The sequence below is a fragment of the Xiphophorus couchianus genome, chromosome 6 (assembly GCF_001444195.1).
Source record: "Xiphophorus couchianus chromosome 6, X_couchianus-1.0, whole genome shotgun sequence".
In the NCBI taxonomy this organism is placed as follows: Eukaryota; Metazoa; Chordata; class Actinopteri; order Cyprinodontiformes; family Poeciliidae; genus Xiphophorus; species Xiphophorus couchianus.
In genome coordinates, this window is record NC_040233.1 from 53,932 (window position 1) to 67,361 (window position 13,430).

General features: G+C 39.5%; 1 protein-coding gene across 1 annotated transcript; it reads left to right on the top strand.

Moving 5' to 3' along the window:
* Positions 1 to 1,230: 1,230 nt before the first annotated feature.
* Positions 1,231 to 11,430, top strand: LOC114146844 (actin-related protein 2/3 complex subunit 5-like). Its single transcript, XM_028021236.1, has 4 exons — positions 1,231 to 1,515; positions 2,089 to 2,161; positions 2,909 to 3,085; positions 10,835 to 11,430. The coding sequence occupies exons 1-4, from the start codon at positions 1,376 to 1,378 to the stop codon at positions 10,895 to 10,897; spliced, it is 453 nt and encodes a 150-aa protein (XP_027877037.1). The 5' UTR covers positions 1,231 to 1,375; the 3' UTR covers positions 10,898 to 11,430.
* The last annotated feature ends 2,000 nt before the right edge of the window (positions 11,431 to 13,430 follow it).

A 13,430-nucleotide genomic window follows, 5' to 3' on the forward strand; every position in this document is an offset into this window, starting at 1 on the left:
GGTAGGTCCATAGGAAATCTGCTGAGTAAGCAGTATGTGACGTAGCATCGAGGTGCGCATGCCCATTACCACAAGGTAGGATGGATTCATGGGTAGCACAGATAAACAGAACACCTGTTCTCAAGACGTACTTGCACGCCATCGCCCCCTGCATCACAGAAAACGATGGGTCTCCCGCTCTAGCGGTAGTCCTTCTCTCTCTGTCCTCACTAAAAAACTACTTTCGCCTCTGGTAATAAGCAGGGTTGGTCCAAGCCTCCATGGGGCCCTAAGCAAAATTTGGTTTTGGGGCCCTCTATTTCTGCTAACACTGTGGATTGCTGGAATCAACAGTTAGACGATTAAATCATTCCCACATGCAATAAGTTTATTCCATCAGAGATGCAATAAACTTATTGCATCTCTGATGGTGCTGTTTGCATTATACCCTATGCAACCCCAAAGAAGGGTATAATGATTTCTGGGTTAATTTGGGGGCTGATTATGTGAAGCCCATTTTATCCACTGATCTTATTTTCATCAGCAAAGGTTTAAAAATCAGCCTCTTTCCCCTTCTACTCTGCAGTGAGAGGTTTGACTGACAGACAGGCCCACCTGGTCAGGTCTGCACATTTACAGCTAACAACATTCACCCCACTGTTGCCAACTCAGTGACTTTGTTGCTACATTTAGCAACATTTCAGACCAAAAAATTGTTATCAGCCAAAATCAAGAGCAATTTATTTTTTTTCTTTTTGTCCATAAAATAATGATTTCTACATACATTATCAAATATATTACTGTAAAAACAAATAACTTCATGATGAAATTGTGTGTTTTTGTTATTATAATGACATAGAAATCATTTCTAAAAAAAAAATTCAGCTCTACTTAGGGGGCCCCTTGGTGGCCCTGGGGCCCTAAGAGACTGCTTAGTTTGCATATGCCTTGGGCCGGCCCTGGTAATAAGTATGTTCATGAAAGAACATACTAATTTAATTAGAAATTTAAATAAGAATACGAGTAAATTTTTTATTTACTTGTACAAGAATCCCAATTTTTGGGGATCTTTGGGGATTCCAAGATGATCCCCAAAGATCATCTGGAGATCTCATTTTTAGGTTTTAGCAGTATTTTTTTATATATATATAAGAACGGGTATTTTATAGTAAATGAAGCATCTGATCCATACTCCAATCTGGAAGGTGGCGGTAATGCACCTTAAGATGTTTGCCAACCGCCATAAAAATAGAAGAAGACAAACAAGGCGGAAGTGTTCTGATGAGGAAGTAGTGTTTTGTACATCAGAAACTGTTTGGGTCCTCTTTGGCCAGAAAGGGTATTTTTTTTCCTTCCCTAACATTATATTTGCGCTGCTGCCTCCGTTTCATCCAGAATGTCTAAGAACACCGTTTCTGACCGCTTCAGGAAAGTAGATGTAGATGAATACGACGAAAACAAGTTTGTGGACGAGGAGGACGGCGGCGAGAACCAAGGAGGTCCAGACGAAGCAGAAGTGGACTCCCTTCTTAGACAATATCCTTTGAGGCGATTTAACGACTTTGGTGGGGTTAACTGGGAGTGGTTAAAGCAATGAGGTGTCCCGCAGGAAGAAGCTCGGGTGTCCGTCAGCATGTAACAGTGTTCAGTTTGTTAGACTTTTGTGAGGCGGTGTTTCCGGCTGAAAGGGACAAGAGGGTGTGGTTCCCGCACACTTCTACCACATTCTTTTACTATTTTCTCAGCATGTTGTCCGTTGTTTCCGTTTGATTTAACATTCTCTGTGAAGTTGATAGATAAACTTTAGTTACAGAAAATAATTAAACAAGTTAACCTGTTCCTGCTCGGAATTCAATATACATATATATATATATAAACAAACCCTTGAGACATTTTAGTCACTTTAAACAGGACGTGACAAAATTATTCAGGTGAGTAAACGGTTCTCATTCTGAGCTGATTGAATTTTGTTTACTGCAGCTTCATGACGTTCAAGAATAAGCTATGATGATCTTTACCATATAAGGTGATCATCCTGTTCTACTTTGCTCCTCTCATGCTCCGGCTGGTGTATTTCTTGTCTCTGTGATTCTTGACTAATCCTTGCAAAGGGAACATGACTGGAGCTCTCCATGCTGTACTGAAGAACCCTCCAATCAATACCAAGAACCAGAATGCTAAGGTATGAACATCTGACATGCCTCTGCTCCCCTTCTGTGATCACTTGTGTTTTGCCCTACAGCTGCCTGAACACGGAGCATGGTAGCACTGGTTAGGTCTTTGCTCTGCAGGATGAAGACACATCAGAGAAGATTTTAACAAACTGAACTCATTTAGCACCTGCTCATAAATCAGAGGTGGCATCTGTGATACTGTGCACTCTGCTGTCTACCAGAGCAGTGATGTATTACAGGTCATCCACCTGACAAATGTGAAGCTCATAAATTTCAAAAAACTCTGAGCTTGATTCTTGTTCAAACAGAACATCTATGCATAACCTTAATGCTAGGTGGAACGCTGAGGAAAATCAGTGCTCTGTGCCATCTGTATCTAGACATCTATGAACAACTGGTATTGACAACTTAAGAAAAACATTATTCTTATGTCCTGGCATGGAATGAAGTCTCATTCATTCCATGTAAGTTATAATCAAAACATGACATTTTTTATGTATTTATTTATTTTTTTACATTTTTAATTTAACCCCACCCCCATTTGTAGTTAAATTTGGAATTTCAACTCCAAATGACCTTTAGTGTAAATATTTCAACTTAAGTAGTTTTCACCACATGTGAGCTCAAAATCCAACATGGCTGCTGTGCATATCAAACTTGATAGATGCCGTAAAAACACAGCTTTTAACTGTTATGTAATCTTTTTCTAACTGGCTGGTAATGCCTGCCTACCCCCCTCTCTGTCTGTGTGGCAGGAACGAGCGGAGTTGCTGGTGGTCAAAGTTCTTAGCAGTTTTAAGAGTAGTGACATAGAAAAAGCTGTGGGCTCACTGGACAAAGCAGGAGTAGACCTGCTGATGAAATACATCTACAGAGGCTTTGAGAAACCATCTGACAACAGTAGCGCTGTCCTGCTGCAGTGGCATGAAAAGGTAAGGTGTGTGTATGTGTGTATATATCTCAACACAGATTAGTATGGGAACTCGTAGATTCATTACATTAGAAGTCTATGGTATTCTGGAAGCCCAAGCATACAGTGCCTTGCGAAAGTATTCAGCCCCCTTGAATTTTTGCCGCTTTTCAAACATAAAGATCTAAAAGTTTTATTGTGAAAAATCAACAATAAGTGGGACACAATTGTGAGGTGGAAAGAAATTTATTGGATATTTAAGTGTTTTTTAGCAAGCTGTAATTGCAGCAAAAGGTGGCGCTACAAAGTATTAACACAAGGGGCTGAATAATATTGCACGCCCCCCCTTCGGCAAGGGGCCAAATATTATTCAGCCCCCTTGCGTTAGTACTCTGTAGCGCCACCTTTTGCTGCGATTACAGCTGCATGTCGCTTGGGGTATGTCTCTATCAGTTTTGCACATTGAAAGACTGAAATTTTTGCCCATTCTTCCTTGCAAAACAGCTGGAGCTCTGTGAGGTTGGAAGGAGAGCCCTTGTGAACAGCAGTTTTCAGCTCTTTCCACAGATTTTCGATTGGATTCAGGTCTGGACTTTGACTTGGCCATTCTAACACCAGGATTTGTTTATTTGTGAACCATTCCATTGTAGATTTTGCTTTATGTTTGGGATCATTGTCTTGTTGGAAGGTAAATCTCCATCCTAGTCAACAAGTTAATACTCACATTTCTTACATAAAAATTACAAGTTGGAATGTGAGAGGTCTTCGGAATCAAACTAAACTGAAACCGGTTATAAACAGGATTAAGCAACTTAAATCAAAGATAATTTTTCTTCAAGAAACACATTTAACAAATTGTGAGATAAAGTCTGTTAAAAATAGATGGCCGGTCCAGGTGATATATGCATCATATGATAATTATGCAAGAGGCGTAATTATTTTGATCCATAAAAGCATACCATTCCAAATTGTAAGAACAATAAAAGATTCAGCTGGTAGGTATGTAATTGTCCAGGGTAATATTTTCTCATTTACTTTAAATTTAGTGAGTTTATATGGTCCAAATGAAAATAAGCCAACATTTTTTGAAGACCTGTTTCTTACTATATCTACTCTTAAAGGACTGTATGTAATTGGAGGAGATTTTAACTGCACTTTAAACCCAAATATTGTCCGATCAATTGGCCCAGATGCTTATAAAAAGCAAACTAGAAAATTAATAAGTCAATATATATTGGATATCAACTTGGTGGAAGTGTGGAGAGAACAAAATTCTGATAAAATAGAATTCTCTTGTCACTCGAGTATACACAAGTCCTGCTCACGTATAGACTATTTCCTTGTTTCAAGAGAACTTTTATCAATGATCAAACAATGTCAGTATGACAGCATAGTGATCAGTGATCATGCACCTATCTCACTGAATATTCACATAGAAAACTTGGTGCATAATTCACCTTGTTGGCGGTTTCAAGCAAAATGGCTACAAGATCAAAATTTTGTCAGATTGATAGGGGAGAAGATAGATACTTATTTTGAATTAAATACGGGTCAGACGTCCGCCTCAGTGAGATGGGAAGGATTCAAAGCATATATTCAAGGTGAAATTCTTAGCTATACAAGTACAAAAAACAAACAAAAGAAGCGAATGGAAATTTTGAATAAACAAATAAAATTCTTGGAATTAGACTTAAATACCAATGATGACCAAACAAAGCAGAGTGAATTGTTACGTTTGAGAACTGAATATAATAAATTATCTTATGAAGCAGCAGCAAAAAGTTTAATGTGGTTAAAAGAATCTTATTATGACCAAGGCGAGAAAGCTGGGAAATTATTGGCGTGGAGAATTAAGAAAATACAAAGTGAAAGAGCAATTAATAGTATAAAGACCCCCTCTGGTAGGGTAACAGTAGATCCAGCTGAAATTAACGATAGCTTTAGGCAATTTTATGTAAATCTATATAAATCGGAGTGCCACCACGCTTCGGAAGAACAAGATATGTTCTTAGATCAACTTCAGTTTCAGACATTTACAGAAGAGACAAAAAAGGAATTGGATACAAATTTAACGATTGAAGAAATATCACAGGCCATACAAAGTATCAGCAGTGGTAAAGCTCCTGGGCCAGACTGTTTCCCTATTGAATTCTACAAAACCTTTAAAGAAAAACTTATAACCCCGCTCTTTAATATGTATGAAGAAGCATTTAGAAGTGAAGTTTTCCCACCTACTTTGAGACATGCAATGATCACACTGATGTTAAAGCCTGGTAAACCCCCTGAGGAGTGCTCCTCATTTAGACCAATCAGTCTGATGGGGGTGGGCACTAAAATACTTTGCAAAGTTTTAGCAAACAGACTGGACCCCTTTATCTCGTATTTAGTTCATAATGATCAAAATGGCTTTATACCAAAATGTCAAGGGTTTCACAATATAAGAAGAGTCCTAAATATAATTCATGAGAAATTTGACGCTAAAGATACTGCTTTATTATCACTTGATGCCCGTCAGCATAGAATAGAATTGATAGAATTGAATGGTCATATCTATTTAACGTTCTTCCGAGGTATGGATTTGGTTGCAATTTCCTCAAATGGGTTAAACCTTTGTATACAATTCCTGAAACCAGTGTTTGGACAAATAATTTAGCCTCCAAACCTTTCATATTAGAACGTTCCACTCGCCAGGGTTGTCCGTTATCTCCGATGTTATTTGTCTTAGCTATAGAACCCTTGGCAATGATGATAAGAATGCGAACTGATCTATTTGACATTCAGTTGGGAAACCAAGAGCATAGACTGGCATTGTATGCTGATGATCTGATAGTTTTTTTGACAAGCTTGTCCATTAGCATCCCAAATTTAATGCAACAAATAGAGTTGTTTGGTCAGTTTTCTGGCTACAAAATAAATGATTCAAAGTCCTCTATTCTATTTTTGAACAGGGATGAAAGACTGAACCCGGTTATACAAACCCCCTTTATCAATGCAAGAGATCAATGTGTACCTTGGTGTTAAGATCACCTCAGACATTAAAACAATTGTATCAGCAAACTATGATCCTCTGGTCAGTGAAGTAAACGAGTCACTGAATAATAGGATGATGATGCCCATATCAATGATTGGGCGAATAAATGTGATTAAAATGAATATATTGCCAAAATTTTTGTATCTTTTTCAGACAATTCCTTGCCTCTTCCAAAACAATTTTTTGATGGTTTAAATGGTATTTTCAGTAGATTTATTTGGAATAATAAAAAACCTAGATTAAGACTTCGCCTGTTGTACCTGCCATATGAGAGAGGGAGGTTGCAACTTCCTAACCTTAAATTGTATTATTGGTCCGCCCAGCTACGTTCAGCTATGTTTTACTTCTCAACCGAATCACCCCCAGCATGGATAAAAATTGAACAATTAATAACAAACCTTAGATTAAATCTGTATTTGTATTCCGCAAGACCAAAGCAACTGATAAAAATGACAAAAAATCCCTTTCTGAAAAACACAATTGATGTTTGGTATAGGACCCATGAATATATTGGAGATACCCCTTCCATTTCCTCTTTCTCACCCATCTGGGGGAACAGATATTTTAAGACAGGGACAGCTGATGGAGGTTTCAAAATCTGGGCAAATAAAGGTGTACAGAAACTGGCAGATCTTTATAAGGATGACAGGCTTCTTACATTTGAGCAGTTATGCCAAATATATAGCATTCCAAAGAAACACTTTTATAAGTATTTACAAATTAAACATTTTATGTCAAAACAAAACGATTGAATCCAAACCACCACTATCATACCTAGAGAATATTGTGCTAGGAAATTTAGAGAGGAGAGGTCATATTTCTTTATTTTACATAGCTTTATTTTACATAGCACGATGAGGAATCCACTGCAGATAAATTGGATGCATGGAGAGCTGACATCCGAGAGGAGATACAAGTAGCGGACTGGAATACTGCATGCATAAAGGCCCAAAAGCAATCAATCAATACCAGCATGAAACTCCTTCAGTACAAGTGGTTGGTGAGAACTTGCATAACTCCAGTCACATTGAACCACTGGGCACCTAACATCCCAGATATCTGCTGTAAATGTTTGGTTGGAAGGGGTACTCTCTTTCACTGTGTATGGGAGTGTCCAAAGTTACAACAATATTGGAACTTGGTTACGCAAACTTTGTCAGAGATTGTTGGAGTGAATGTACCTGCTGAGGCCAAAATGTGTGTTTTGGGTATTTATTCAGAGAACTGTGTTTTTAACTCCAGACAGTTAAAATTGATTGACTTTGGACTCCTGCTGGCCAGGAGATTAATATCTCTATACTGGAAAAAAATGGATATACCATCAAATCACATGTGGGTGAAGGAGATGTCATCCTGTATGGCTCTGGAGGGACTCACTTATATTGTCAGAGGAAAAGGAGCGAAATTTGAAAAGACATGGTCACCGTTGACCGAGTTTCTGAAACGTTACAAAGGACATTAAGAGAACTGTGCAGAGATTGCTGGGTTTTCTTTTTCTTTTTTTTTTTCTCTTTGTTCATTATTGTTTTGTGTTTGTTTGCTTTGGGGACCAAGTTATTTAATGAGAATCTGTGTTAAGTGTATCACTGTCACTTGTTCTTTCTTTTATGTTATAAAATTCAATAAAAAATATTCTTCAAAAAAAAAAAAATCTCCATCCTAGTCTCAGGTCTTCCCATCTTCCCATCAATTTTAACCATCTTGCTTGTCCCTGCTGAAGAAAAACAGGCCCAAACCATGATGCTGTCACCACCATGTTTGACAGTGGGAATGTTGTGTTCAGGGTGATAAGCTGTGTTACTTTTACGCCAAACATATCGTTTTGCATTGTGGCCAAAAAGTTCGATTTTGGTTTCATCTGACCAGAGCACCTTCTTCCACGTTTGGTGCGTCTCCCAGGTGGCTTGTGGCAAACTTTAGACAAGACTTTTTATGGATATCTTTGAGAAATGGCTTTCTTCTTGCCACTCTTCCATAAAGGCCAGATTTGTGCAATGTACGACTTATAGTTGTCCTATAGACAGATTCTCCCACCTCAGCTGTTGATCTCTGCAGTTAATCCAGAGTGATCACATGCCTCTTGGCTGCATCTCTGATTAGTCTTCTCCTTGTTCGAGATGAAAGTTTAGAGGGACTGCCGGGTCTTGGTAGATTTGCAGTGGTCTGATACGCCTTCCATTTCAATATGATCGCATGCACAGTGCTCCTTGAGATGTTTAAAGCTTGGGAAACCTTTTTGTATCCAAATCCGGCTTTAAACATCTCCACAACGGTATCTTTAAACAAGACTTTTTATGAATATCTTTGAGAAATGGCTTTCTTCTTGCCACTCTTCCATAAAGGCCAGATTTGCGCAATGTACGACTGATAGTTGTACATTATCATTATTATTATTATCTGGTGTGTTCCTTGGTCTTCATGATGCTCTCTGCGCTTTGAACACAACCCTGAGACTGTCACAGAGCAGGTGCATTTGTATAGGGACTTGATTACACACAGGTGCATTCTATTTATCATAATCAGTCATTTATGACAACATTGGATCATTCAGAGATCCTCACTGAACTTCTGGAGTGAGTTTGCTGCACTGAAAGTAAAGGTGCACTTTGCTGTTTTTTATTTGTTAAAAAAGTTTAAAATATCCAATAAATTTTGTTGCATCTCACAATTGTGTCCCACTTGTTGATTCTTCACAAAATAATAAAAATTTTAGATCTTTATGTTTGAAGCCTGAAAAGTGGCAAAAGATTGAAAAGTTCAAGGGGGCTGAATACTTTCGCAAGGCACCATAGATGCCCTCAGCTTGTCTGCATTGTAAAAGTCTGGTGTTTTAATCACTTTACATTTAATCACTTCAAAATGATCCCACACGGGAAAAGACTTCCTCTAACTTGGACTAAGAGGACTATGATCCGGATCATGGATCCGGATCATAGTATTCATCCGGTATGATTCATGCCGGTATTCAAAGGACAAAAAGTATCTCCATCAACAAAACCCACATACAGTATGTGTCTACATTTTCTCCCTCATAAATACAATTTGGCACATTCACAACCAAACGAAACAAGAACTGTATCAGTCATGTGGTTTTCCTTAAAGTGATACGTGAACCTACACCAGGGGTCTCAAACTCGCGGCCCGCAGGCCAACTGCGGCCCTCGGGACGATAGTTTGTGGCCCCCGCCTTAATATGAAAGTTTAACGTTAGTGCGACCCGCGAGTTTGATATAATTGGCACTTTTCAGAGTTGTGTGCGGAGCTGAACGAACTTACCAGTCACGGTGGAGTATATTGCTCTCGGGGGCGGGACATCAGCCGGGCCTATTTGCATTTTCTATTTGTCATTATTTGCATGCGGTACATGCGCAATTTCCGCGGCTGCTCCCGCTTCACGTGCTTCGGCATCCAGTCTAGACCCGGAAGTTGCTGATCAGTGTAACATAATTAATGTTAGGCGCTGTAACGCTTGGGTTGTGTTTAAGGGAGGAGAGGAGGCAGCAGATTCGTCAGGACGGTCAAAAACTCACAACCACACTGGTACTGGGAATTCCACAGTGTTGTCCTTTAATAAATACGCTCTTCACCAACCTTACAAAGCCCGGTTGAACGGCTGCTATATTATCAGACATGAAAATTGAGCAGCGTCCAAACAACCCGTAACATTACTAAAACGTTAGGGAGCTAACATGTCTGTCTAGCACGTTTCTCCCACGCTCTCTACCGAGAAGCCGTGGCGCATACTTCTGACATCATTAGCAATACTAGAGTATTTTAAAGAGACACTACACAATTACGGCTGTTACAGCGCCTGACTATGGCCAAATATGGTAATAGGCAATCAGAAAGGTTCGGCTGAGAAGACCGTGTGTGTGAATGCGGCCCAGCCTCACCCAGACTACCTCCAGCGGCCCCTGGGTAAATTGACTTTGAGACCCCTGACCTACACAGTGTGTCATCTTGTTTGCTTGGTGCATGTGCCAAGGTTGCTGTCGTCTGGGTTAGGGTTAGGGTCCCCAGGAGAAGGGTGGGAATGGGCTTAAATGCCATCAAATCAATTTGTCTTAGAAGCTATGCATGGTAGTTTCAACATCACAAGCCCAAATTCATTGGTGAGTCAATTTCTTGGCCTCATTCAAGACACCAACATGATATCCTGACTGATCCCATGTTCACAAATTCTTTTATTTCTTTTTTATTTCATTTTCTAAACCACCAAGAAATGTCAGTGCTAGACGTGTGCCGATAAATCAGCCCCGATTCCCAGATTTCACTGAACCATTTTGTAGAGAGGAATGTAAATGGAATTAAATTTTACCTCAACTGTTACAATATTTGAGGTAAAAATGGATCATACCACTCACTGGGTGGTAGGCTGATGTGATGAACGAAACCTTGATTTTATTGGTGCATTACCATCTTTTTAAGATGGTAAGCTTAATACGGCAGAACACTATGTATTGCTTTGCTTCAGGGTATTTACGGTACTGTAAATTAAACTAATTTAACTAGAGGCAATTGTGTGTTTACTGTTTATGAGTACAGAATAAAACCTGTACTCCAAACCAATACTCAATGTAGGTTTGGACTCTCAAATGCTATCAGCATTGGGAGGACCAGTTTTTAGAAAACTTGGAATTAAATTGTTGTTCCAGTGAAAACTGCTTAAAACATTTTGGTTATTTGTGCCTATGACAGAATGCTGACCCGTTTCTGTTCTCCTTTTGACTGTTTCCTCAGGCTCTGGCAGTGGGGGGGGTTGGCTCCATCGTCCGAGTCCTGACTGCAAGGAAGACTGTCTGATCCCCATAATCTGCAGTGTTTGTCCAAGTCATCAGGGCTGGTGTCCTTTTAAGAAACTGGAGCTGTGTGTCTTTCTGATGCATCACTTTGCTTTTTATCTGTTTTCACTCTTCGATTCAGAAGGTGCTGGCACCTCAAACTGTACTCTGCCAGCAGTACAGAATTTCACTTTTCTTAAACACAAAACGGCACCTTGCTCTGTCATCTGATCAGCTACATCACTGAGTCATTCTAACTCACCCCCAGCTATTCCTGTCCTCAACTCTACTCTTCTGTGGGTCTGACTCTTTAAGATGAGAGGAATGGAAAAGGTGGACGGATTCTCATTGACACCTTTCCCCTGCCTTTTGCCCAGTGCATGCTGGGACTGAACTTCATTTTACCTCAGATTAGAATGTTTGAGGTAAACTTTGAACAACTTTCAGTCCTTTATATTCTACTTCTCTCTTCACAAAAACCACTTCCATGTGGCACTATTGTGTAAATGCTTTTTTATATTTGTAATAAACAAAATAAAGAGCTACATTTGAATACTGATTGGTCATTTATTGGTCATTAATCCCAATGACTTATAGGGTGGAGCTTTGAGTTTTGACACAAATGAGAAAAGAAATAGAACCTTTCCTTCATTGAATCTGTCACAAGAAAACCAAAACAGTACATAGTTGTGCAGAGGATGTTTTAACGTTTTATGTTGGACAGATGGATAGTTTCTAATTAGCCCTGAGCAGCGAAAGCAATTCTAACAGCAATTGCCTAACAGCAATACAGCAAAGAATTTGTAGCTGTAGTGATGCTGGTACATTCACAAGGTCAATTGGTGACAGCACCTTAGTCCCACACCCTTTAAGCAGGAAGTCACATTTTGGTGCTGGGAATCATCATTCATACAGATGATTCACAACCTGTCTGATGACATACAACATGATGTTGAATTCTACTCTCAACACAGACTAGTGCCTGCAGCATGTGGGCATGGCAGAAGCCGAATTCTATGCCGTTTGCATACGGTTGGTTTAATTTGGAAGATGCTAGTGTTATTTAAAGCCAAACTGGATATACATAATTAACTTCTAAAAATTTCAATATTGGAATTTGACTTCAGAACGCTGGAGAAGAGCAAATATTATTTAATTCAATTCAGAAGATACTGTTTTCTCAAGACAGTCTCATGAAAAAGGTGGTCAGGATTGTCCATAACGTTCTTGATTTTATGAAAAATTAGACAATGGACCTTACCAGAGGGGCCGATTTTCATTGGCCCATTCTACATGGTCACGTGCGTGGCCGTCTCCCGTTAGCCAAGTACAGCATAATGGCAGTACTGATACAACTGATACACCTTGAAGCCTGTCTGCAATACAGTCTTATGTTAGCTAAACAGATCAATATGCAATGTGTACTGTATCTGATATACACTAAAGATTTTATTTTAGCAGAAAAGGCTTTGGACTAAACTGTTACTCATGTTAGCCACTCTAGCACCAAGTATAGTCAATCAACCATCGCTGTGTTCAGAGAAGAGCTGATTAATAATCGAGAAATAAATATCAAGCCTGGAAACTTGACATCGTAACGGACTGAATGTTATGTCTTTAACGTAATCTTTGCTCGTCTTGCGGGGCGCAGGCGATTGCCACGGTAACAGGTGTGCTTAAACTACAAAGAGAGAGAGAGTAAAAAGGTACGAGTGGTTTTGAGTTGATCACCTGTTCGGGTTATTTTACCTTTGCTGTGGCGCATTACAGCCACTGTAGTTTCTAAATGTTGGACTAATTACCTCGATCGTTTGTGAGTATACGTCATTCACAACAAACATCAAATAGAACAAATATATTTCATAAAATTTTAACAAACAAATGGCTTCTACCGCGATAATTATGTGAAATTAAATTAATTATATCCCAACTTCAGAAGATTTGCCTTTACCTTTATAGAGCTCTTTGGTTCCTCCTATCAGTCTGTAGCTTCTCATATTGAGGTCATCAAACCAAATTTCAGATCTACCATAACTGACTGATACCTGCTGGCCTCAGGTTTGCAACCAGCTTGTGACTGAGAAACCAGTAACCTCCTCCCAGATGATGACATGAACTTGTTAGTTCCTCTGTCCATTGTAGTAGCTGATGTATTGTGAATATCCGGTGGAAATGATGCACTAATCAAGTCATGTTTACATAGAAACAACGCACCGCGAGGCTTTGTTTGTGAGACTTGCGGTCACGTGGGTCGGTTGTGGGCGGAGCTTGGTAAGGTCCATGTAAGCCACGCCCACTCAAGATTATTACGTGACTCCTCCCTGCATATGATCTAAGCGTTACATTGTATCCACTAACCCCAAATAACCACACATGGCGTGAGACTGAAGGAAGTCCTCACCAATCATCTCACCAGAAAGTGAACGTTACTCCATTACATAACTCATCCCACTCCAGCACACAATGTTGTGGAAGCTGCTTTAATGTCTTCAACCATCTAATTCTACACAAAACACACCTTCCCCCTTGATGTCAATGTATCAGACTACTGCTGT

Bases quoted from the DNA above. Each gene is read 5' to 3' on its own strand.
- LOC114146844 (XM_028021236.1), top strand. From the start codon at position 1,376: ATGTCTAAGAACACCGTTTCTGACCGCTTCAGGAAAGTAGATGTAGAT. The intron at 1,516-2,088 runs ATATCCTTTGAG...TAATCCTTGCAA, and splicing joins GTGGACTCCCTTCTTAGACA to AGGGAACATGACTGGAGCTC. The intron at 3,086-10,834 runs GTAAGGTGTGTG...CTGTTTCCTCAG, and splicing joins TGCTGCAGTGGCATGAAAAG to GCTCTGGCAGTGGGGGGGGT.